Genomic DNA, 23,742 nt, shown 5'->3' on the forward strand with positions numbered 1-23,742 from the left:
CAGGATGAAGCTAGGGCTAGAATCCACACCTCCTAGCTAAAACTCTTGCCCTTCCTTAGGGGGCTCAGATTAACCCAGCTCCAAGGAACCTGAGGGGGAGGGGAGAGGAAGGTGTGGGTGGGGAATGGGAGGGGCTACTAAATTGAAGGCTCTTCCTTTTTTTTCACCTTCCCACTTTGTGCTTGGACTTTGAAGAGCTGTTCTTGGACCTTGGGGAATTGACTGGTGGGAAGGAGGAAAGATGGAGACTCGTCCTCAGTAAGGCTAGGCCAGAAATTATTTTAGAGCCGATTTCTGGCTTTGAGTTTTCCTCCCCTTCCCCAAGAAACTCCCGTTGGGTTTCTTTTATCTGAATATATCTTGGCGTATCCCAAATCTTCCTGGTGGCCCTGGAGGTAAAGAATACATTTCAAAATGAGTGGGCTCAATCCGTGCCCTGGGCCATGCCATGGTGGTGCTAGAGTCCAGACCCTAAAGTTCTTGTATTTTTTAATCGCTGGGCTTAACTTGATTAGGGCAGACAGAGTCTTTGTTGCTCTCTGGTTGTGGATGTTTGAGCCTACCACAGTGTTTTCTTTCCCCCATAGAAGCCCCAATTTTTTTCAGGGGAAAGACAGCTGAAAGGCAGGATCCAGTTGGGAGGAAAAGATTAGGGAATGGATTCTGGAATAAGCAAAGTCTTTCTGATTTTGGTGGGAACCTCTCAATCCTAGAAAGATCATTTCTCCCTGTCTTCCCAGAATGAAGATAAATCTCTTTCGATTTCCATCTCTGCCAGATGCTTCTTGCCATGTGGCTTGCGAACTGTTTTGAAATTCTCAGACCCACCCAACCTGGGTTTCTGAGTCCCCTAGCAGCTTTCTGGGAGCCTCCAGCTTTGCCCTAAATCCTACGGCCTGCCAGAGCAGCAAAACATCTTTTTTTTGGGGGGGGGGCATAGTTTGGAGAGAATTGGGTGAGTCAAATCCCCTGCGGCTAATGCTAGTTCACCAGCCCCAATAAGCATTATAGCCAGTGGGGTTGATTGGGAGAAAGACGTCTGTGAAGGAGTAGAAGTAAAGGGACAGCAACCCCGGGAGAGGGCAGCATCTGACTGGGAAGGGGGTGAGGGGGATGGGGAGGCAGTTGACTTCAGGGAAAGGTGGGGGTGCTTCACAGCTGCTGGCCGTGAGAAATCTCGGGAAACTCTAGGTGCCAGGTGACCCAGTGGGCCATTGGCCCCCAGCTGGTCTGGAACCCGGCTCAGCCCCTACGCGGCGAGCTTTCCCATCCCTCCCTCCTTTCCTCCCCCCACTCTGGGTCGGGGCCTGACGTCAGGAGGGGGAGGTGGAGGGAACTGGAGCTGCCGAGAGGGAGCGGGAGAAGCAACGGCACGGGGAACCCCGCGACCCGGAGCCGCGCCGAGAAAGGGAGAGGAGCCCCGGGCCAGGGAGGGAGGGAGGGAAGGAAGGAAGGAGGGACAGAGAGAGAGTGGGAGGAAGGCAGGCTGGGAGGAGGAGAAGGAGGAGAGAACAGCCGCCAGAGCTGGAGGGACGCGAGGGCGGCGCCCGGGGATTTGAGCGGAGAGAAGCCGAGCGAGCTTAAGAGGTAAGTGGGACCTGAGCTGCGCGGGGCGGAGCGGGGGTGTTGGGGGGCTGTTCCTTGCGTTCTGCGCTGGGGTAGGCACTGGTCGCCGGGGGCTGCTTTGTGTCCTATCGGTGGAACCTCCCTCGCGGGGGAGGGGCTGCGTTTGGGGGGCCCAGGATGCTGTGGCGCCCCCATAGCTCTGGCACAAGTGCTCCTGGGGGGCTCTCCCCCGACCTCGTCCCTCTGACGCCGCGTCACCCTTGGCACAGCGCGCCTTAAGCTCGGCGCTCCTGAGTGACCTCCTAGACCAGTGGCTGAGGAGGCGGAGGAGTCTTGCTAGGGTCTTAGAGGGGCACCTTTATCCTGCTATCTTGCTAGCTAGGGTCCGATATCCAGGGGGAGGTCATGTTGGGGCTGCCTGTGAACCGAGGCAGGTAGCGTCTCTCCCCTTCAATTTTGTTGAAGACCCCTGGTCCCCCCCTCCCCGGTTGTCCCCTTTTCACCTCGGGCTTGATGCCAGCTGGCCCCTGAGAGTTGCCCCCCGTCTCGCTCCCCCCACCTCCTCCCCACTAGCGATGGAAAGTTTGGGGCGGGCTCCAGCGATGGCCGGTGCCGTGAGATCGGATTTCCCCACGGTACCCCCCCCTTCCCTCCGCCCCCAGTACTTCCCGGGGGGCTGAGCCCGCGAGTGAGTAGAGTGTATAGGAGACAGGCTCTCTCCCCCAGACTCCCGAGTCCCTGATTCTGGAGACGATCTTTTGCTTGCTACGACTCAGAGCCCAGAGAGAGTAGGTTGCTTGCTCCAGCCTCCACCCCCTGGGGAGTTGTGAGCGCCACAGGGAGGAGTGACCGAGGCGGAGGGAGGGGGGGTCCTCCTTCTGGATCTTGGAGCACCTACTTCCTTCCCCCCTCCCCGCATGGATCTGTTGCGGGTGGGAAAGGGGTGTAGAGGGGACTGGCCGCTGTTTGTGAGTTGAGAGGAGGAGCTGGGGGTGGGGGCGCCGTTGTCGACCTGGATTATGCGGGCTCCTGCTTGGGCTCGGGTCCTCCCTGGGGTAGTGGGGAGACGTAGAAGGAGTAATGGGGGGGGGTCTAGGGGGGTGGGGGGAGGAGTAAAAGTGCCCCCCATGTGCTAGGGTTTATGCCGGCAGGGGGCGTACTCTGGCCATGCCTCCGCCACGCTCCCGGCTCCGCGGCTTTGTTTGGATTCAAATCCCCGGAGCTGTGGGGAGGGGGAGTTGGGGGTGTGCCCGCTCTCTCTAAGGACCCTTTTTGGGGGAAGGGAATGCCCCACCTCCCATGTCACCCTGCTCCAGGACGTTATCTGCCCCCCTATCCCCCAGGACGTGGGAATGGAGAACTGCCCTGGGACTGGGATCCAGCTGGCCCTCCCAGAGGCGAGGGTCTCTGGGGTGAGCAGCCCACAACTTGGGGATCTTAGCCCAGCCTAGGTTCTGTGCTTGCTGAGCAATGGGTCCGCCCAACGCCTCCAAGCTCCCTTCAGGTCCTAGGTGGAACCCCCTTCCCTGTCTTTGTATGAACAGAGGGGAGTTGTTTGATCGGAGCCTGAATCCTCCCTGTTCTCCCCCCTGCTCCCTTGGCTGGTGTCTCCTGGGAGGCTGCCCGAGGGACCGACAGGATGAGGCCCTGGTCATTTCCACGCCCATCCCACCCACTTCCTGCCTCCCTTCTGGGGGGAACAAAGGGGGATTTAGTAAGCTGGGCCCTGTCACCTCTAGGCCTTCTCTCCTGTTCTGCTTCTGTGCAGCTGGCCAGGTTGAAGGGCCAGAGCTATTGTTTCTGCCCTGTGGGAAGGCAGGGTCAGAGGTGGGGTAGGTCAAGATGACAAGCTTCTCAAATAAGACCCCTTGGAAAACTGGGTGACCCCTCCTCTCCAGTGGAAACTGGGCAATTCTGAGCGGACAGGACTGAGATAGGATGGAAAGCTGGGAGCTTTGGTAGAGGCTGGTCCTGCTTCCAGAGCTGATAAAAACCAAACCATTCAGTAGTGGAGAGCGGGTGGGAGGAGGGGCCACTTTTCCCCCTTTTTATTTTTTAAACAACTTCCTGTAGAGGGGAGGGGGGAGGGGCAGGAGGAGAGGTTAAAGCCAGGGAACTGTTCCTTGGAGTCTAGGAAGTGTTCCCCCCATCAGCTGACTCAGCCACCCACCCCCCTCATAGATAAAGAGCAGGAAGACCTTTTGCGGGGAGGGAGGAGAAGGGAAAAAGAAGACTGGGGTCACCCCTTTTCAATAAAAAGGACAGCTGGACAAGAGGTACTGTGGCCTTAGGTAGATACCCCCTCTCGGGTGGTTGGTTAGTGCTTGCTTTGTGTGGTCTTCTAAATTGACCACTCCCTGCAATTTCTGATTTGCCATCTCCGGCCCTGCTCCTGACCCTTTCTCTTTCCTTAGGTAGGGCATCGGGTGCAGAGCCGAGGGCCAGGGGGCTGGCACCATGGGCCCATGCTTGGGCGTCTGGCTGGTGGCATTGGCACTGCTGGGCCTGGGCTATGGGGACAATGCCTGGTGGAACCCTGTGCCTAGGAAGACTGTGTCCTATGGGGGTGAGTGCCTCAAGCTATGGGGGATAATGAATAAGTGGGGAGTGGGAGGAATAAGCAAGAAATGCTTTTCACTCCAGTCTGACTCCTTGCCTTGTTGTCTGATCCCCACTGACTCTTGGTGTTGCAGACTTTCTAGGAAATCTTTGTGGGTAGCCCAACAGGAGCAAAGCAGAACTCTTGGGGTCTCTTGCTGACATTTTCTGTGCCCTTGAAAGCTTCAGCCCTGTCCTGGTCTTGGCTGTTTCTGTTATGTTGAGTTTTATATCGCAAAATCACTTCCCTGCATTCTGTGCTTCTAGACTACCCACGATGATAAGGTTTAGAGCTTGAAGAAGACCTGTCCAACTCCATTAATTCACTGATGAGGAAACTGAGGCTTCTAAGAGGTGGTGACTTTCAAAGCCACAGAGGTAGTAAGTCACAAACTCTGGCCTTGAGCTTTTGGCAGCCTTCTTTCCATTGTACTAGCTGCTGGTAACACTGGAAGACTAAGAAAAGAACCTGGAACCTAGTCAGTGTACAGGGAAGGCTGTAGAATGTGCAACCATCCTGCATCCAGTTGCTACTCCACAGCCTCCCTTCCCCCGCCCGGTACTCTAGGGAGCCTGCTTACCTCTTCAACTTCTTTTTGATCAGAGCCCTTACTCCTTTCTGTAGTAGCACACCAGACAGCGTAAGACTGACAGGGCCCCTGTGGTGGTTTCCTTCCCTATTTCCCCCAACCTGTGGCAGCCGGGTGATGTCAGGTGTTTGTGTCACCTGTGGGCCCTGGGGATCCCAGGATGAGATCATCTCTCACAGGCCCCATGTTGGATGCTAATGAAGCCCTCCCATGCCAGCCTGTGTCCGGCTACGTCATTGGCTCTAGAGGCCAAGGGGATGGGGAGAGAAGGACCCTGAGGACAGACTGGTGGCTATTTTGAGGGCCCATGTCATGTGAATGCGTGAACATTGTAGACCAGCTTTGCCTGTTGTACTTTCCAGGTGACTAGGGGCTAAATAGGCTTTGGCACTTAACCCTTGGCCTAGGCCCCTGTACCATTTTTATGTTTCATGCTTCCCAAACTTTATAGCAGCACCCTGATCTTCCTTCTGTTAATGCCTCTTCTCTCTGTCTCCTGCCACTGATTTCCTTTCCACATGTTCTCCCATATAGGGATAGGGACTGGGATCTATGTATGGAGAATACCCAGGTGAGCAAACAATGTAGATGTTCCCCTTTTTTGCAACTTATAATCTTAGGAAGAGGTTAATGTTAAGATGTGAGTGCTGGGATGTTAAGTGACTTGCTTAGGACCACTTGGAATATGTGTCCTTGAGACTTGACTTAACCCATGTGACCCAAGGCTACCTTGTTAGCATTATGATTTCAGCTACTGTGGGTTCACACCCATTGTATCTCAGGAAGACAATAGCTCAGTGATGGGATTACATCTCTTCTGACCCTGTGACTCCCACTTTGCCAGCTTTGCACCCCATTCTTGGGTGAGGAGGGCATAAGGAAGGCCTTATAGATGTCATGTCCAAGGCCAGATCCTGGCTGGACTCTAGCATCAGATGGGTGTTCAAAGGAGGAAGCGGGAGTGGAAGAAAGGAAGTTGGGAGGGGGAAGGTCTCCCCCCACCGGAGGTGCCGCTGACCCTGAGAGCCGTCTGTCTGATGGCTTCCTTTGGCTAGAGGCTGTGGCCGGGATATCCTTCCTTCCTCTTTACTAGTTGTGATTTACTCCCTCCCAAGCCTGGGAAAGGGTGAGAGACCTAGGTGGAGCTTCTGGGGGTCGAGGGCTGCTCCTAACAATGCCTCCCCCTGCTTGAGACTGGTAAAGTGCCATGGGCTGCTTTGACTGTAAGGTGGGAGCTAATAATAGTGGGAAAGGTAGGCAGATTCTTAATTTTGGTTTTTGCAGGGGAAGCTAGTAGATGCCGGGTACAGGGGAGAGCAAAGCCTGTCTTCTGCCCGCTCCCTTCCTCCCCACTGACCGCCTTCATTGTCACACAGAGTTGGCAGCTGTGGCGAGGAGATTCTCTCAAGCGGGCATCCAGGACTTTCTAACGCTGACCCTGGCTGAGAGCAATGGGGTCCTTTACGCGGGGGCCCGAGAAGCCCTTTTTGCCCTCAGCTTGGAGACCCTGGAGCTGCAATCAGCGGTGAGAGGCAGGAGAAGTGAGAGCAACTCTAGGTGGAGGGGACCGGGGGTCAGGATGGGGATGAGGCACCTTGAGCTGGTGCTAATTGACACCCTACCCCTCTTTGTCCCTAGATCACGTGGGAGGCTACAGTGGAGAAGAAGGCTGAATGTATCCAGAAGGGGAAGAGCAACCAGGTGGGAGATTCTTATGGCCTTGGTGGGCATGAAGGATGGAGAACAATGGAGGGGGAAGTTGGAGATCTTAGGTCCCTTTTCTGAATAGCTGATCTCACTTTATTTTTAAGAACTTAAGGTTTCTTCCTTCCCCCCCATGCTTCCCATGCTCTTAGTGTTTCTTTCTTTAGCTACACTTTGCACCATGTCATGAGCCCTTTGCCCTTTACAGAATGTCTCTCTCTTCTTAGACGGAGTGTTTCAACTTCATCCGCTTCCTGCAGCCATACAACTCTTCACATTTGTATACCTGTGGTACCTATGCCTTCCAGCCAAAGTGCACCTACATTGTGAGTACTGTCCTCCTGAGAGCCTGTATTCCTTCTCCAGACCTGAGACTACTGCCTCTCAATCTTGGTCTTCTTTTCCATCCTAGGATGTACTCACCTTCTCTCTGGAGCATGGGGAGCTTGAAGATGGGAAGGGCAAATGTCCCTATGACCCAACCAAAGGCCACACTGGCCTCATTGTGGGTGAGTGGCTATACCTTGATGGATATTGGGATCCTAAGGAACTAGCCCTTACCTTGTGAGTAAATGCTCATTTGGAATACTTAACTGGGCTATCCTTTGTCTCCATAGATGGTGAGCTGTATTCAGCAACACTCAACAACTTTCTGGGTACAGAACCAGTAATTCTGCGCAACCTGGGGCCTCACTACTCCATGAAGAATGAATACCTTTACTCTTGGCTCAATGGTGAGCCCTGTGATGGTAGCATGGCTGGTGGGGGTCAGGGATGACCTTGGCTCTGGGCAATCTCAGTGGCCAGCTGTTTCCCTGTACTAACTCTTCTCTCCCTTTGCCAACAGAACCCCATTTTGTTGGCTCTGCCTATGTGCCAGAAAGTGTGGGGAGCCCCATGGGTGATGATGATAAAATCTACTTCTTCTTCAGTGAGCGGGCCGTGGAGTACAACTGCTATGCCGAGCAGGTGGTGGCCCGGGTAGCTCGAGTCTGTAAGGTATACGGCAATGAGATGGAATACCAGTGTAGGGGGTGAGGACAGAGGTTTGGAGAGAAAGCCGCAAAGGCCTGGCCTTCATCTGGGTGCTCAGGCCCTTCTAGGAATGGAGGAGAACAGGGCTTCCATGGGGAAGAGGTTGCTGAGGATGCCTCACTAGATTCCTTCCTTCTCTGGCATAGGGAGATATGGGAGGTGCACGGACACTGCAGAGGAAATGGACCACCTTCTTGAAGGCCCGGCTGGTATGTGCTGCTCCTGATCGGCAGCTGTACTTCAATCAGCTTCAGGCCCTGCACACCCTGCCCCTGCGAGAAGACAACTGGCTCAACACAACCTTCTTTGGGGTCTTTCGGGCCCGATGGTAAGTCAGAGGAAGGGATGTCCAAAGCTGGAAAAGAGCAGCAGGTTGTGGAACACTCAAATATACAGGCAGTCAGCTGTCCTCTAACCAGGTGCCAGGGCAGTAATAACTCACATTTCTGTAGCGATTTAAAAATCAATAAAGGGGAGAGAAGGCTGAGTATCAGATAGTGTTGCTATGTAAGCACTTCAGGGATCTGGGCCCTGGGATTATTTCAGGAGCAAGCTGAGTACTAGGTAGCAGCAATAGTGTAAAATGGTGAAAAGAACACTGGCTTTGCAATCAAAAGACATGGGTTTAGACCCTGGCTCTGCTACCACCTTTATGACCATTTAATCTCTGTGGGCCTCAGTTTTCTTGACTGTAAAATGAAAGGTTGTATTAGATGATCTTTAAGGGTCCCTTCTAATTTTAAATTCCTGTGGTCCTAAGGAGTATGTTGGGCTTCTAATTCTAGAATGTGTTCCAAATTCTGATCTCTGGAATTTTGTTGGTTCTAAACTTAATGTAGGTTTAGTAGCAGTAAGAATTGCTTTGGTCCAGATCAGTGATTTCATTGGTGTAGGGCAGCTGCTGGTGAATGAGAAGTGCTTAGTTTTACATAGCTATCTGCTCAGGGTGACAGAGCTAGTTGTGTGTCAGAGGTTGTCCATGAAGCCAGGTCTGACTCTGAGGACAGCCCTCTGCTGACTACAACAGAATGCCTCTCAATAATGACCATATTTTACATTTACATAGCAATGTAAGGCTTTATCATTCAATTAGCAAAAATGCATTATCATGCCAAGCACTGTGGCTACAAAGACAGAAGTGAAACAATCAACAAACAAAATGAAAAAGTATATACAGAGTACATAGAAAACATACAAGGTAGTTCAGGGATCAGGAAAGGTTTGTAAATGCTCTCCTTGCAACAGTCCTGTAAGGTGCATAGCACGGTTATTAACATCTCTATTTTCTAGGCTCAGGGAGGTTGCATCACATGGGTAATAAGTATCAGAGGCAGGACATATCCACATAGGGCTTCTGCTTCTAAGATCAGTATTCTTTCTGCTCAACCCCTCTCAAGAGCCAAATTTAACATCTTCGTCTCCCTCCTTGCTCCTCAGGGGCGATGTGGACCTGTCAGCTGTGTGCCAGTACCAGCTAGAAGACATTCAGCGAGTGTTTGAGGGGCCCTACAAAGAGTATCAGCAACAAGCACAGAAGTGGGGTCCTTACACTGACCCAGTCCCTAGTCCTCGGCCTGGCTCAGTGAGTCTTAGAGGTCCTGGAGCCCATGGTGGGAGGAAAGCAGATGGCAGGGGACCCTTGTACTTGCTGCCTACGGTTGGTCCTTGGGCTGGGAAGCCTGCTGGTGGCTACCAGCCCTAGCCTTGGGATGACTGTCTTTTCCCCCTCCCCAGTGCATCACCAATTGGCACCGACATCATGGCTATACCAGTTCTCTGGAGTTGCCTGATAACACCCTCAACTTCGCCAAGAAACATCCACTGATGGAGGGACAGGTGGGACCTCGATGGGGTCGACCCCTGCTGGTGAAGAAGGATACCAATTTCACCCACCTGGTGGCTGATCAAGTGAAGGGGCTTGATGATGTGACCTATGATGTGTTGTTCATTGGGACAGGTATGGTTTCAAAGAGGTGTGGGACTAGAGATATCAGAGGTGTCCTCTATGAAGGGGATGCCATATGAACCCTTGTTTTTAAAAATTTTTATTGCTGCTCTTCTTAAATCACTGTCTCTTTCCCAAACTACTGTAACATCTTCTACCCTATCCCCCAATCCCCCTTTCTAATAAGCCAAAGCAAAACAAATCAAAACTCTGGTTGTTTCTGAAAATGTATGTCTCATTCTGTACCTATATAACCACTGTTCTGTTGAGAGGTAGAAGGCATGCTTCACCATTAGCTCTCTGAAGTCATGACTGGACACTGCTCTGATCAGAGATCTAGAGTCCTTTAACGCTTTTCTATTTTACATCATTGTGGGTATCGTGCAAATTCTGGTTCTGCTCACTGCATCAGTTCATTTAGTTCATCCCAAGTTTCCTGGAATTCTTCACATTTATCATTCCTTATGGTATAATAATAGTTTCATTGTACTAACATATCACATTTAGTTCAGCTATTCCCCAGCTAATGGATACCTACCTTCCTCTTAGTTCTTTGCTAATACAAAAAGTTCTCCTACAAGTATATCATACATATGGATCCTTCCCTTTTGTCTTTGACCTCCTTGGACATGTGTTTAGTGGTGGTATCAGGGGTCAAAAGGTAAGTACAGTGGAGTAACTTTTAAAGTAGAATTTCCAATTGTTTTCCAGACACTGGATCAATTTAAAACTCTACTAATAGTTCATTAATGTGCCTGGCTTCCCACAGTCCCTTCAACATTTGCCATTTTCATTTTTGATGAGTATAAGGTACACCTTCAGGGTTGTTTTAATTGGTATTTATCATTGGTGACTTGGAGCATTCTTTTATATAGTCGTTGATGGCTTGTATTTCTTTCTTTGAGAGGCTTTTGACCTGTTATTTGACCCCTCATTTACTGGAGATTGTTACCCCCTTTTTTCTCTGCTTTGTTCCCATCAGAGGATGGCTGGCTCTACAAGGCTGTGAACTTGGGTGCTTGGGTCCATGTGATTGAGGAGCTACAGGTGTTTGATAAGGAACCAGTGGAGAGCCTTGTCCTGTCCTATGATAAGGTAGCACAAACTCTCCATGTCCTGTTTATTGGCCAATTCTCTCTTCCTATGTTTTCATTTCCCATTTCAGTCTCTTTCTCCTTTCCCAAACCTTATCTTTTGAAATTCTCTTCTCTCTCTAAGTCACCCCCTGGGCCTACGAAACTTCCTTTCCTCCACCCTTTTAGTTTTGCTGTCTCCCAAGGTTCTGACTTGTTTCCTCCCTCTGTATTTTATTTTATTTAGTCCTGGTAGCATTTCTGCAGGGAGTGGGCTCCCGATGACCCTGCTTTTTCCCTGACTTCCCCCACAGAAGCTGCTCTTTGCTGGTTCACGATCACAGCTGGCTCAACTTCCCCTCGCTGACTGCAGCAAGTACAGATCCTGTGCTGACTGCATCCTCTCCCGAGATCCCTACTGTGCATGGAGCACCAACACCAGTCGATGTGTGCCCCTCCATGGTCACCTTAAGTGAGTTGCACTCCATGTCCCAAGAGAGTAAGATGTGGAGAGCTGGGGTGTGGGTGCTCTTCCTAACTCTAGCTTCCCTCTCCCTTGCTAGATCTCCATTAATCCAGGATGTAGTGAACTCAAATACAGGCCTTTGCAACCTTCGACCCAGTAAGAAAGGTGAGTTGCCTTTTTGTTCAAAGGCAGGTAGGGTGGCATCTACCAGGACTATACTGGGTGCCAGAGATTGTTCTCATCCTATAGAAGATTGCTGAATTGGGTTGAGTGGGCAATGGCCATGTTCCCTCTGTCCCCAAAGTTTCTTAAACTAAGTCCTCCCATTCTTTCTCCTACAGTTAAAATCACTCCCAAGAACATCACTGTGGTGTCGGGTACAGATTTAGTGCTCCCATGTCGCCTCTCCTCCAACCTAGCACATGCTCGTTGGACTTTTGGGGGCCGAGAACTGCCAGCTGAACAACCCGGGTCACTGCTCTATGATGTCCGACTGCAGGCCCTGGTGGTGTTGGCAGCCCAGCCCCGCCATGCCGGTGCCTATCATTGTTTCTCTGAGGAGCAGGGAGCACGGCTGGCTGCCGAGGGCTACCTGGTGGCAGTAGTAGCTGGTCCGTCAGTGACACTGGAAACCCGAGCCCCCTTGGAGAATCTGGGGTTGGTATGGCTTGCAGTAGTGGCCCTAGGGGCCTTGTGCTTGGTACTGTTGCTTCTTGTATTATCACTTCGACGTAGATTGCGTGAAGAGTTAGAGAAAGGGGCTAAAGCAGCTGAGAGAACCCTGGTATACCCACTGGAGTTGCCCAAGGAGCCCACCAGCCCCGCCTTCCGGCCTGGGACTGACACTGATGAGAAACTCTGGGACCCAGTTGGTTATTACTACTCAGATGGCTCACTAAAGATTGTACCTGGCCATGCCCGCTGCCAGCCTGGTGGAGGACCCCCTTCTCCGCCTCCTGGAATCCCAGGCCAGCCCCTGCCTTCTCCGACCCGACTTCATTTGGGGGGTGGACGCAGCTCAAATGCCAATGGTTATGTGCGGCTGCAGCTAGGTGGAGATGATCGGGCAGGACCTGTGCATCCTTTGCCTGAGTTGGCAGATGAATTGAGGCGAAAACTGCAGCAGCGCCAGCCATTGCCTGACTCAAACCCCGAAGAGTCATCTGTATGAGAGGAGCCCCCCCATGATGGGGGGGGGTGTGCAGCTCCGACTTTTGCACAGGCACCAGCTACCTCAGGGACATGGCTGCAGACACCTGCTTTGCCTGGGATAGACCCTAGCTAGGGAATTGCCCTATCTAGGTTGGCTCCTACCCAGCTACCTGCTCTGCCATGGGGATCTGCCCTGCTCACCGTGGGCTCTGCCATGTGGGTTTGCTCTGTTTTGGGCTTCTGCCTTCTGGTCACCAACCCCACAAATGGCCTCTTCTTCCTTACATAGGGAGGAGGCCAAGGATCCTGCAGACAGACCTTTGGCCCCAGCAGCCAAAATCTTTTCAAGACAGAAATTCCAGGTGTGTGTGTGTGTTTGTGCGTGCGCCTGTGTGTATGTATGTGCACATGTGTGTGTGTATGTTTGTGTGTAATGTGACTTTCCTGTTTCTGTCTAGTCTTCCCTGGCCTGGGGTCCTCCTAGGGGCTTCTTCCTGAACCTATGAAGGGGAAGAGGCCTGGGGTTGTACCACTCTGCCTTCTTTGCCCCCACCTGCCCAGAGGCCTGTGACGATGGTATATAACTCCTTCTCAAGGGAAGGGGGAATAGTGGGGCAGAGATGTACATATGGGGGTGGGGGAGGGAGGTAGGGCTGTACCCCCTTTTGAAAGTAAATGCTCAGGGGTAGGCCTGGGCCTATTCTTAGGGCTGTGAATGTTTTAAGAGTCAGGGGAGGGAGGTGGGGCCCTTTTGTTGGGGGGAGTGGGGAGGGGTTCCTACTTGGCCTTCTGGGGTTCAGTGGTATTTTATACTTGTGGGGAGGAGGGTGGGGAAGGAGAGAGATTGTGGCTTATCAGCACACCCTCTCTCAGCAGGAGGAGTAGGGGTCCTGACAGTGTAATTTATTGTGTCTCTGCATATTTATTTGTTGTAAATATTTGAATATTTTTATATTGCAAAATAAAAGAGAAAATAAGCCTAAGCCCAGTTGCTGGCGTGGTCATCATAGATCTGTTTTGACCTTTCTAGAGTCTGAAGGAAGGGGGACGTGATGATGGCTAAGCACTGAAAGGGGAAAGCTTGGTGGGAAAGGAGCTGGGAGCTCTAAGGAACTAAGCAGGGGGTGGATGATGGGGGGGAGCCTGTCCTTGTTCCAGAATTCTAGGGTGGCGAATTGGACTGTCGGCCCTCTGCCCTGCCGTGCTCTTTGTGGGGAGTGGGGGCAGCTCTGGCTCCAGTTGTTTCCCACAGTGGTGGCCAGGAAGCTGGGAACCAGGCAGCCACAGCCTCTTGGGAGCCAGCTTTGGCTCTGGGCCAATGGGAGAGGTCAGGGTAATGGGAGGTGGGGGTGGGGACGAAGGGAAAGAGTGAGACTTCCCAGAAACTGTTAAGGATTAGGGGGAGAGAGGGAGCCAAAGGAGGGTAACTTCCTAGAAACAGAGTAAGGCTGTGCGTGTGTTTGTGTACATTGGTGTGTGAAAGGTTGGGGCTCAAAAGCAATTTAGGGGAAGGAGGGAAGATGGGACTATCTCTTAACCATTTCGGCACCAGAGTGAGTGATGTCTGGTCCCTAGCCTAGTCTGACTCCACAAACTTTAGCTTGAATGATGACCCCTCTACAAGTATAGTCATATTCTCTGTCCTACTTCTCCCCGACCAAAAAATCCTTACCAACTGCTTCAGTTTATATGAACGCTTGGAATTCACCCTTCCCCTTCCCCAGTACAAATTCAAGAATTCAGGGGAAAAAAAAATCTCTGTTAAATGGAACAGAGGGGGTGGGTTACTATGTTACTATGTTCATTTAACAAATAGTATGAATTTAATTTATTGAGTGCCTACCATGTATAAGGTATTATAAGAGTGATTACAGGGGAGAAGTATATATACTTAGAGTGTGCCATTCCCTACCTTTTAATGTAGTTGTGGAGATCATATGCACACACCTAACTGCTGAGCAGTTTAAAGTAGATCTGAGAAGAAGCGAGGAATGAAGGCTGGATGGAGAAGGTCAAGTCTAGTAGAAAAGGAGGGATTCTGATAGGTGAAATGTTATTAAAAGTGGGCAAGAGGAAAGGAAGACATGTTCCTAAGGGAACAGCTCGGGCAAAGGTGCCCAAAGATAGGAAAGGCAAATTTTATGTTTGGAAATGACTAGAGGGTTCTGTAGGGTAGCAGGAGATGAGGCCATGAAAGCTGGTTAGAGAGCAGCCTGTGGTAAGTCTTTGATGTTGTAAGAGGATCCTGGGGTTCCCTAAACCTTAGTCATTAGCTAGCACAAAGGGATACCATTTTTTGAGACTGGGCAGAATTTTGGCTCACACCTTGGACAATTATCTCACTTAGCTTCCCCTTTGCAATGAGCCCTGTGGGCTTTGGGGAAAAGGGGACTATAATTCCACTGGAAGGCAATAGTGATAGATGTAGTGGGATAAACACCAGACCTAGAGTAAAGAGATCTCATTCATTTCACAGATAAGGCAACTAAGGAAGGTCCCAAGGACTTAAAAGTGAACAAATTTGGTGGATCACAGTTTTAGAGCTGGAAAGGACCTTAGCAGTCATTTAATTTGAGCCCCAATACAAGGTCCCACAGGTGGCAAACCTCAAAGGCAAGATGCCAGCGCTCTTTCCACTCTGTCCTAGGATGCCTCGGTAAAATGATCAGGTGTAAAGTGATCAACCTCCCACACCTGTAAAACGAGACAACGTATGCAAAGTGCTGTGCAAACCTTAAAGGATACATATACAGACGCAATCTACTATTAACTATAAAATGGAGTAACACTGGCATTGCCTTCCTCATAGACGAGGTCCCCCGTAATGCTAACGCAGATTATCTCCAGCCTACCCTGTATATACCTGGTATGTGTTGGGCTTTTTGCATTTTTACCCCACTAGATTGCAAGCTCCTAGGGCTTTATCTTTCTCTGTAGCCCCCGTGCTTGGCATAGCGCTCACACGTAGGAGGCGCGTAATAAGTGCTTGTTGACTGGACTGTACACATGTAGTCTCCCATCACAAGTACGCAGGGGCAGGGTTCGTTCGCAGAGCTGGAACGGGCCTGTGCGATTATCATTGCAAGGACAATAGGGGTCCCGTGGTGGTTCCGGGCCCGTAGAGGTTAGGGTGGGCCGACTAAGCCTCTCCTATTTGGCCCGAGGCCCTGTCCGAAAAGCGCATCCCAGCGGCAGGAGCAGGCTCCCAGGCGCAGGCGCAGTCCTGACCCGAGCCTCCCCGCCCCTCCCTGACTGGTCCCGTTCTCGTTCGGTCGGGCCACGCCCCTTCCCGCCACTGACGATCCTAGCGCGCCCTCCGCTGGACACAGCACCTCGCGCCCCACCGTCCCGCCCCTTCTTCTCCTTCGCGACTTTGATTGGCTCAGGGGGTTAAACCTTCGCCTTCCGATTGGTCGTCCGGGCCCGGCATCGGACAGTAAGATGGCAGCTGACTGCCCTGCACACCTTGTAGAAAGCGTGGGGTCCAACAGGGAAAGAAGTGTCGTTACCTCAGTCCTGAGCAGGCCGGTGCTCCGGCCACCTACGCCAGTCCCGGTCAGGCTACTGCCGGTAAGCTACCTTGGTGGACTTGCGATCAGCAGCGTGAGCTGCGGGGGACAAGGGGCGGCAGGACGCGATGACGCAGTTGTGGCGTACGCGTCGCGACGCAGCGTGACGGGACGCAGACTGATGCGAGGCCCTCCCATTCCGTCTTTTCTCCCCCGGGACTGCTTGGTAGCTCTCTCGGGGTAAAAGGCCTCTTGAGGACATGGCGGCGCCCCGGACCTGCGGGGACGCGGCCTGTTGTTCTCACCAGAGCGCCGTGCCGAGCGTGCAGCAGACCCTGGAGGAGATGGACTTCGAGAGAGGTGGGCGGGGCAGGAACGAGGGCGGCCCCGCTCGAGTCTGTAGTGGGAGGCCGCGGGCTCTCGGGCAGGCCCCGGATGTTTGGAAATGAGAGGCAGCTCCGGTCCTTCTTCATCCTCACGCCGCCAATGCATCCTCTGCCGTTTGCCGTCTGTGGGACCAGCCCTAGATCTGGTATCCTACCAACTCTAGAAAAGTATTTTTAATTTAAAAAAATGTATTTTCAGTACCAGCAGAGGAGGAAGCATAGGTGTTAGAAGAGGAGGGACCTGAGGCCTCATCGACCCCTCCCCCCCCCCCCTCGCGGTTCAGAGCCGGGGATCTGAGCTTTAAGCTGTGCCTGGCCCATGGGCAGGCCTCTGCTAAATGTGTATTGGAGTAAATCCGTTCAGTTCAATTCATCAAGCACTTTGATGTACCGGGCACTCTGCCCCACTCTGGGGATACAAAGACAGAAACAGGTTGTCTCTGCTTTCTAGGAACTGGGGTGGGGGCAATAATAGCTGGAGGGATTAAAAATTTACATATATATATATATATATATACACATACACACACATCCTGACACGTGTCCTGTGTGTATGTGTATACATACATATGTGTAGATAAGTACATGTACACGTGTGTGTGTGTGTGTATAGCTTGGTTCACTAACTCCATATATGTGTGTGTGTATATGTATGTATGTATATATGTATAGCTTTAGCAATTTTTACCGCTCTATTTGAGGTGAGAGGGTTGGAAGGGGGAGAGGAAGGCATTGTCCCTTCCATGTCGGCTCAGGACAGGAAAGATAGCCTAGTGTGGTGGAGAGAAGACTCACATCACAGCCAAGGAGATTCAAGTCCTCTTTCTACCACTTACTCTGAGGCCTTGAACAAGTCACTTTTCTGGACCTCAGTTTCCTCCTTTCTGAAATGAGGTGGTTAGGTTGGGGGGGCACCACATGTTTAGGTCCCTTCTAGTTTTAACCTGCTATGATAACCTATGAATGCTCTGTAACCATGCCCTGATTCTGCCTTTGGGTCTCATCTGAAGGGATGGTAGAAGTGTTATTCAGTTCTGGATGACTCTTCACGACCCCTTGTTCCATAGATTGTCCATGGGGTTTTCTTGGCAAAGATACTGGAGCGGTTTGCAATTTCCTTCTCCAGTGGGTCGGTCAGAACTCTCCACTGTGACCTGTTCTGTCTTTAGTAACCCTGCACATTATAGCTCATAATTTCATTGAGCTATGCAAGCCCCTCTACCATAACAAGGTATTGATCTAGAAAGGGTGGTAAAAGTACACCTGGGTTTTTCCCTTACTAGACTATAAGTTTCATAAGGGCCTTGTCATATCTAAACTCCCATACATAACATGTGTTGTTAGACTTTTGTCTTATTGCTTTATATTAAATTTGATTATTCAGATATTAAAGAGTGGAATTAAAATCACTGAGCAAAGAACTAGAGTTGCTTCGCCCAGGTTCCCCTTCCTTGCTGCCAGCCTCCCCCCCAAGATATGATAAACAAAATCCAGGCCTTAGGCATTAAATCTGGAACTTGAAGGTCAAAAGGTAACTGGCCTTGGAGAGTGGCAAGAATGAAATCCATATGCCTCATGCTCTGAATCTCTTTTCACAGGGATCTGGTCAGCAGCACTGAATGGAGACCTAGGACGGGTGAAACATTTCATTCAGAAGGAAACAGACCCCAGTCAACCTGATCCTTCTGGATACACTGCCCTGGTAAATTTGGCATCTGAAAGAGTTTGAAGAGAAATAATCCCTTTGGGTTCTAGATCTGGACAAGGCAAGAGCAAAGGCTTAAGTTGAGGGAAGAAAGGCAACTCTAGGGAAGGGACATTAAATCAGAACAAAAGGACTCACAGAATGGAAGAGAGTTGTTTAAAAATAATTCAAGGAGACAGGGTCAAGATAGTGGAGTGAGAGGAAGCAATTGAGCCTAGCTTGCCGCTGTCCTTTCTCTAGAGTGATCTAGAAAACATACCAATCCACATTCTGATTGAGAAAGCCAAGAAGAAGTTACGGTGAGTCATTTTTCAGCCCAGGGCAGTTTTGGAGAGGTGTGCAGACACTGGGAATGGGGGCTGGCCAGGAGCATTCTGAGATCCAGGGACAGAAAGGAGTGAGATAGAGCACCAGGGCAGAAAGAGATCCTAGGAGATCTCAGAATTAGTCCTAGGTGCAGAAATGGGTGCCATCTGGCAGCTGTGTCACTCATTACCTAGCTTCTGGTCACAGATGCAGGACAGAGAAGATCTGTGAAGAGCATGGGCTGTACTTGTGTACTGAATAAGGAACAAGGTCTGGAAACCTAGCTGTATGCCTCTGATCCCAAGAGCATAGAAGGAATTCAGGTGTAGCCTTTAGCTCAGCATCTCAACCTGCACTGGAATAACTAGGGCAGGAGTCCCAGATGAAAGGGGAGTTGGCAATTTAGTTGCTCCATACCTGCAGGATCTCACAGTGTGCTAATGGTGACAGAGTCTGGTAATAGTCTGCTGAAACTCTTAACCATACACGAGCCAACAGACTCAAACATGGGTCAGGAAATTTAAGAGCTCAGACTATGACAGCAGTAAACGGATCTGTCCCTAGATTATACCACTTTGGGAGCAGTAAAAACTTGCCGGTCCCCAGAGTGAGCTGTGAAAGCTGCAGAAGGATTTAAAAGCATAGAAGTGCAGGTCAGACATCCCTAGGAGTGTAGAGCCCAGCACTGTCATAAAGCCTGAAGTCAAGAAGTAGGCTGCAAAAATGAGTAAATAAAAAAAAGAACCTTCCATCATAAAGAGCTACTATTGCAACAGGATGTACGGCACAAAAAAGAAAAAGAATTACTTGAAAATATCTGCAAGCAAAGCTTCCAAGAAAAATGTAGCTTACACACAAGTCCAACAAGAATTCCTAGAAGAATTAAAGTTAAAACAAAAAAGAGCTAAAGATTATTTTTTTAAAAAAACAAATGAGGGAGCAGCTAGGTGGCGCAGTCAGTAGAGCACCGGCCCTGGAGTCAGGAGGACCTGAGTTCAAATCCGGCCTCAAACACTTGACACATGTACTAGCTGTGTGACCTTGGGCAAGTCACTTAACCCCAACTGCCCTGCCAAAAAGCAAAAAAAAACCAAAAAAACAAAAAAAAACAAAACCAAATGAGCTATGGAAGAAAGATATGTAAAGAGACCCAACAGTTTGGAAAAATAGGTTAAAAAAACATTAGCAAAGAATATAATTCCTTGAAAATTAGAATTGGCCAAATGGAAGCTAATGACACCATGCTACATCAAGATATAAAACAAAGTCAAAAGTCCGTAAAAATAGAAGAAAATGTGAACTATCTCATTGGAAAAACAAATAACCTGGAAAACAGATCAAGGAGAGTTAATTTAAGAATCATTAGACTCCGGAAGCCTAAACATCATACTTTAAGAAATCATGAAATCAAACTACCCAAATATCTTAGAACCAGAGGGCAAAGTGGAAACTGAAAAGAATCCATTGGTCATCTCTTGAAACTCTCAAATGAAAATTCTCAGGAATATTATAGTCAAAATCCAGAGCTCCTGGGTTAAGGAGAAAATATTACAAGTAGCCAAAAAGAAACAATTCGAGTACTGAGGAGCCACATTCAGGATCACACAGAATTTAGCAGCAACCACATTGAAGGAACAGAGAACTTGGAATACTTGGGGACGCTGGAACAATTGGTGGGGCGGGGGGGGGGGAGGGGCAGTGGTGGTAGCTGTGTTAGTAGTTTGAAATGATGCAAGTTAAAAAAAAAACAACCCAGAACCTTAAAGGGTTAAAGAAATTAGATTTCTAGCGTGGGTCGCTGAGTAATTTTTTTTTTTTAAACAGGGGTGGTAGGCCAAACTAAGTTTGGAAACCTCTGTAAGGGCAAAGGATCTAAGCTTATAACCAAGAATAACTTACTCAGCAAAACTGAGTATGATTCTACAAGGGGAATGGATCTTTAACAAAGTAGAGGTCTTCAAAGCATTCTTGATGAAAAGATTAGAGCTGAGTAAAAAATCTGACATGCAAACACAGGAGTCAAGAGAAGCACACCCCCAGAGTGATCAGAGAAGGAGGAAAAGGATTCATGTACATAAATATAGCAACCTTGTTTGTGATAACAAAGAATTGTTAACTGAAGGGATGCCCATCAGTTGGAGAGTGGCTGAACAAGTATGAGAATGTTATGAAATACTGTTGTGCTGTAAAAAATCATGGTGGGCAGTTTCAGAAAAACCTAGGAAGACTTATATGAACTGATGCAAAGAAAAGTGAGCAGAATCAGGGGAACAGTTTATGCAATAACAACATTATAAAGCCAGTCATCTCTGAAAGACTTAGTAACTGTGATCAACACAGTGGCCAACCACAGTTCTAAAAGACTCATGATGAAATATGCATTCCTCCTCTAGATAGAGAAGTGATGGACTTAAGAGTGCAGGTTGAAGGATATTTTTCTTTTCTTTCCTTTTTATTTTTGAACATGTATGATTCAGGAATTTGTTTTGCATGACTACATACATTTGTAATGAGTTTTGGTTTTCTTTTCATTTGGTAGGGGTGGGGGAAGGAGAGAATTTAGAACTGAATAAAAACAAGATAATTCAAATATTTGGCCTTTTACTCCTTTCTTCCTATCTTTCTCTTCTTTCAGAGTTGGCTCTTAGGTATAAGGGTAAATCCCAGTTCTGATTTCCATTGACTTGATTCCCTACAGCACTATGCCAGTCGAAATGGGCACTATGCTGTGTGCCAGTTCCTCTTGGAGAGTGGAGCCAAGTGTGATGCTCAGACACATGGGGGTGCAACAGCTTTGCACCGAGCCAGCTATTGTGGGCATACTGAAGTGGTTCGACTACTGCTGTCCCATGGAGCTAATCCAAGTGTGGCAGATGATGATGGAATGACCAGCCTACACAAGGTATATATCAATTTTCAAACATCCTTGCTAATTAATTGGAACAAGGGAAGGAGGGATCTATGTCATGAATAGTTAAATCAGGTAGGGATGATAACCAGTAGCTAAGAATTGGCTTTTTTCAACAGTTCTCCCTTTGGGATAGTAACAAAGTAGTAAGGAAGAAATGGCTTTAGAACCAAGACAGGTAATCTATAAAGCAGTCAGAATTTGCCTTGCAGCTAGGTGCCTTGCAGCTAGGTGCAGCTACAGTGAGTAGAGCACTGGCCCTAGAGTCAAGAGGACCTGAGTTTAAATGTGACCTCAGACACTTGACACACTTAGGTGTGTGACCTTGGGCAAGTCACAACCCCAATTGCCCTGCCTTCCCACCCTCAAAAACAAACAAAAAAAGAATTTGCCTTTTATCCCTAGCTCTTTGATAGGAGAATCAAACTGAAAGTCACTTTATTTCCAGAACATTAAAATAGTGACTATCTTTTAGGAGATAAGGCGGTTCTTTTGGGGTTTCAGGGCACAGCAATGGAGAAACCTCAGGGAAGAAATGTCAGAGCTGACCTAGTATGTCTTAGGAGAACTTTGATTCACTTTCTTTTTCTCATGGTTGCTTTCCTTCACAGGCTGCTGAGAGAGGTCACTTGGATCTATGTTGCCTCCTACTGCAGCATAGCCCAGCTTTGAAAGCTGTTCGAGACCGAAAGGCCCGGTTAGCATGTGACTTACTGCCTTGCAACAGTGACCTTCGAGACCTGCTTGCTAGCTGAATAATCAGATTCTTGTCTCAGCAAGGGTTCTGGAACCTATATCCTCAATCACCTTCCTCTACCCCTGCATTCTACAGAGTGGGAAACTGAAACTCAGGGCTCGTGGGACTGAACAAAAGAGATAGGACCTTCCTGAGGGAGGTCACCTCCTCTCAGGCCAGGAAGGGAAGTTGGTGCAGGCGCTGAAGCCTGACAGGTGATCATATGCTAAATTAGTACAGTAGAATTGCCTGTCCAAGCTATTTTCCCAGTTCAGAGTCAGTACCAGTGACCAAGGGGGAAACAGCTTCTTCTGCTCCATACCCCAAAATGTTTTTTCTTAGAATAATATATTCTCCCCTCATACCCTGATAACCCAGTGAGTTAATCTTGTTATGGGGCAAATAATGAAAAAGATTTATTTTTACTTTAGTAATTTGCTGGCAATCATAAACAACTCTTCAGTGCCCTTAAAACTAAAGGCAAGAGATCATCTAAAATCTGTTGAAACTAGCAGGCAGCAAAGTGTTAGTAGATTAAAGAAAATCCCAGGGCATGGGCAGCTTGGACATTCTCATTAAAACACTTACAAGGAAAATAGCTCCATTGGTGTTGCTCATTTTGGACTACTTGACTCAGGTGAGAATTCAAGAAGCAGCTTGGTATGATGGAGAGTGCTAGATTTGGACTCAGAATCTGGGTTTAAATCTGAGCCCCTTTGCTACTTTGTCATCTGTAGATGAGCTAGTTAGACAAGATGATGTCAAAGGTCTCTTCCAGCTCTAAGTCCAGCTTTTAACTCCTTGCTCAGTGAGTGTAGCACTTCTGAACTTGATCTGAGTCCAGGAGAGTATTTGTGCCACTGCTGAATATTTAGGAACTCTAGTTTTCTTCCCCCTCCCCTCCCACCCCAGCTTTGCTGTCCCTCTGTTGGTCTGGTTATGGAATCACCTTTAGCATCTGTTTTTCCATTGAAGGTCAAAATTTTAACCAACCAGATAGAGTTGGACTACTAAGAGAAATAGTCACAGCTTATTTTAGGGGAATTGGGGAAGAAAATTGTGGAATTGGATTTTATGGTGGGAAAGACATAACAGGATAGTTTGCTTGGCTTTGCTCTGGACTTCAAAAAGGACTCTTTACAAACTACAGTTTCACTTATTCCAATTATGAGAAAAAGGTTTTTGTTCATGGAGAGGCAATACAAAGACCTACTTTCAATTGGTTGGGGAGCTCTGATTCTTGCTACCTATTCCTAGGAACATAGGCTTAACATTTTTAATAAAGGAAAACAAAGTGCTTATAACCTACTGCTTTAGAGATTGACAGGGTCCTGTGTATGTAGAGTTTGTGTCCTTTTTCTGGAATGAGTACTGTTGGTGACAGGTTAAACTTGGCTTGCGTACATTTAGCTTAGGAAATTAAAATTTCATGATTCATGGGAGAAGAAAAGTAGGGAGATGCTGGAAAGCTATAGAACCATTGGGCAGTAGGGAATAGAGAGCCTTGGCCGGTTATCAGATGAAGTTAGTCTTACTTCTTAAGGTGACACTTCTGGGTTTCCAGGCCTTTGCTGAACACCCTATCTATAGATATCAAAAGCATAGAATCCTGCCCCTCTTTCTTGGCAAACATAGTATTATTTCCTCACCCCTTTTGGCATTTATGCAGCTGTAGAATAACATGGGGACCATTTAGACCTTTTGGCTACCCCACTGTTTAAATCCGGGCTTGCTAGATAATCTGGCTGTACTTACACTCACACACTTGGGCTAGACTCCCCTGGTCACCTCTACTAAGATTGATTTGCCAGTTTTTAAAGACACCAAATAGAAGGCGTCAGGGAGTAATTGGGGATATGACTGACTCAGCTCATAACAACACCATATCCTGCCCTCAGCTGGGCCCTATTTTCAAGGCTGGTATTTTGGTTAGAGTTACAGAACCACTGAACTATCTCTGACCCTGTGGGCCTTGGCTTCATCCCTGGCTCCAAACCAGGCCCTTCCTGTGCTATCTGTGGTAGCAAGTGCTGATATAAAAAGCAAACTGCTGCTCAGCTAGC

The 23,742-nt window shown here is 49.0% G+C and overlaps 2 protein-coding genes across 3 annotated transcripts; both read left to right on the plus strand.

Annotated features, from left to right (window-relative positions):
• The first annotated feature begins 1,004 nt into the window (after positions 1–1,004).
• On the plus strand, positions 1,005–13,112 carry SEMA4C (semaphorin 4C). Of its 2 annotated transcripts, XR_005009987.1 has the most exons (16): positions 1,503–1,587; positions 3,981–4,132; positions 6,131–6,279; positions 6,393–6,455; positions 6,686–6,784; positions 6,871–6,967; positions 7,076–7,192; positions 7,306–7,457; positions 7,640–7,821; positions 8,931–9,075; positions 9,228–9,450; positions 10,421–10,533; positions 10,826–10,983; positions 11,075–11,142; positions 11,319–12,491; positions 12,588–12,710. XR_005009987.1 is itself a non-coding variant. In XM_036752950.1 (15 exons), exons 2-15 carry the CDS (start codon positions 4,024–4,026, stop codon positions 12,146–12,148), a joined length of 2,505 nt encoding a protein of 834 aa, XP_036608845.1. In that variant the 5' UTR covers positions 1,005–1,587; positions 3,981–4,023; the 3' UTR covers positions 12,149–13,112. The 2 variants fall into 2 exon arrangements, 1 of the variants encoding a protein (XP_036608845.1); XM_036752950.1 differs by having other exon boundaries at positions 1,005–1,587; positions 11,319–13,112.
• A 2,711-nt stretch (positions 13,113–15,823) lies between these two features.
• ANKRD39 (ankyrin repeat domain 39) lies at positions 15,824–23,495 on the plus strand. Its single transcript, XM_036750212.1, has 4 exons — positions 15,824–15,998; positions 17,623–17,726; positions 20,734–20,937; positions 21,555–23,495. Exons 1-4 carry the CDS (start codon positions 15,899–15,901, stop codon positions 21,696–21,698), a joined length of 552 nt encoding a protein of 183 aa, XP_036606107.1. The 5' UTR covers positions 15,824–15,898; the 3' UTR covers positions 21,699–23,495.
• Positions 23,496–23,742: the final 247 nt, after the last annotated feature.

The sequence above is a fragment of the Trichosurus vulpecula genome, chromosome 3 (genome assembly GCF_011100635.1).
Source record: "Trichosurus vulpecula isolate mTriVul1 chromosome 3, mTriVul1.pri, whole genome shotgun sequence".
NCBI classification, from domain to species: domain Eukaryota; kingdom Metazoa; phylum Chordata; class Mammalia; order Diprotodontia; family Phalangeridae; genus Trichosurus; species Trichosurus vulpecula.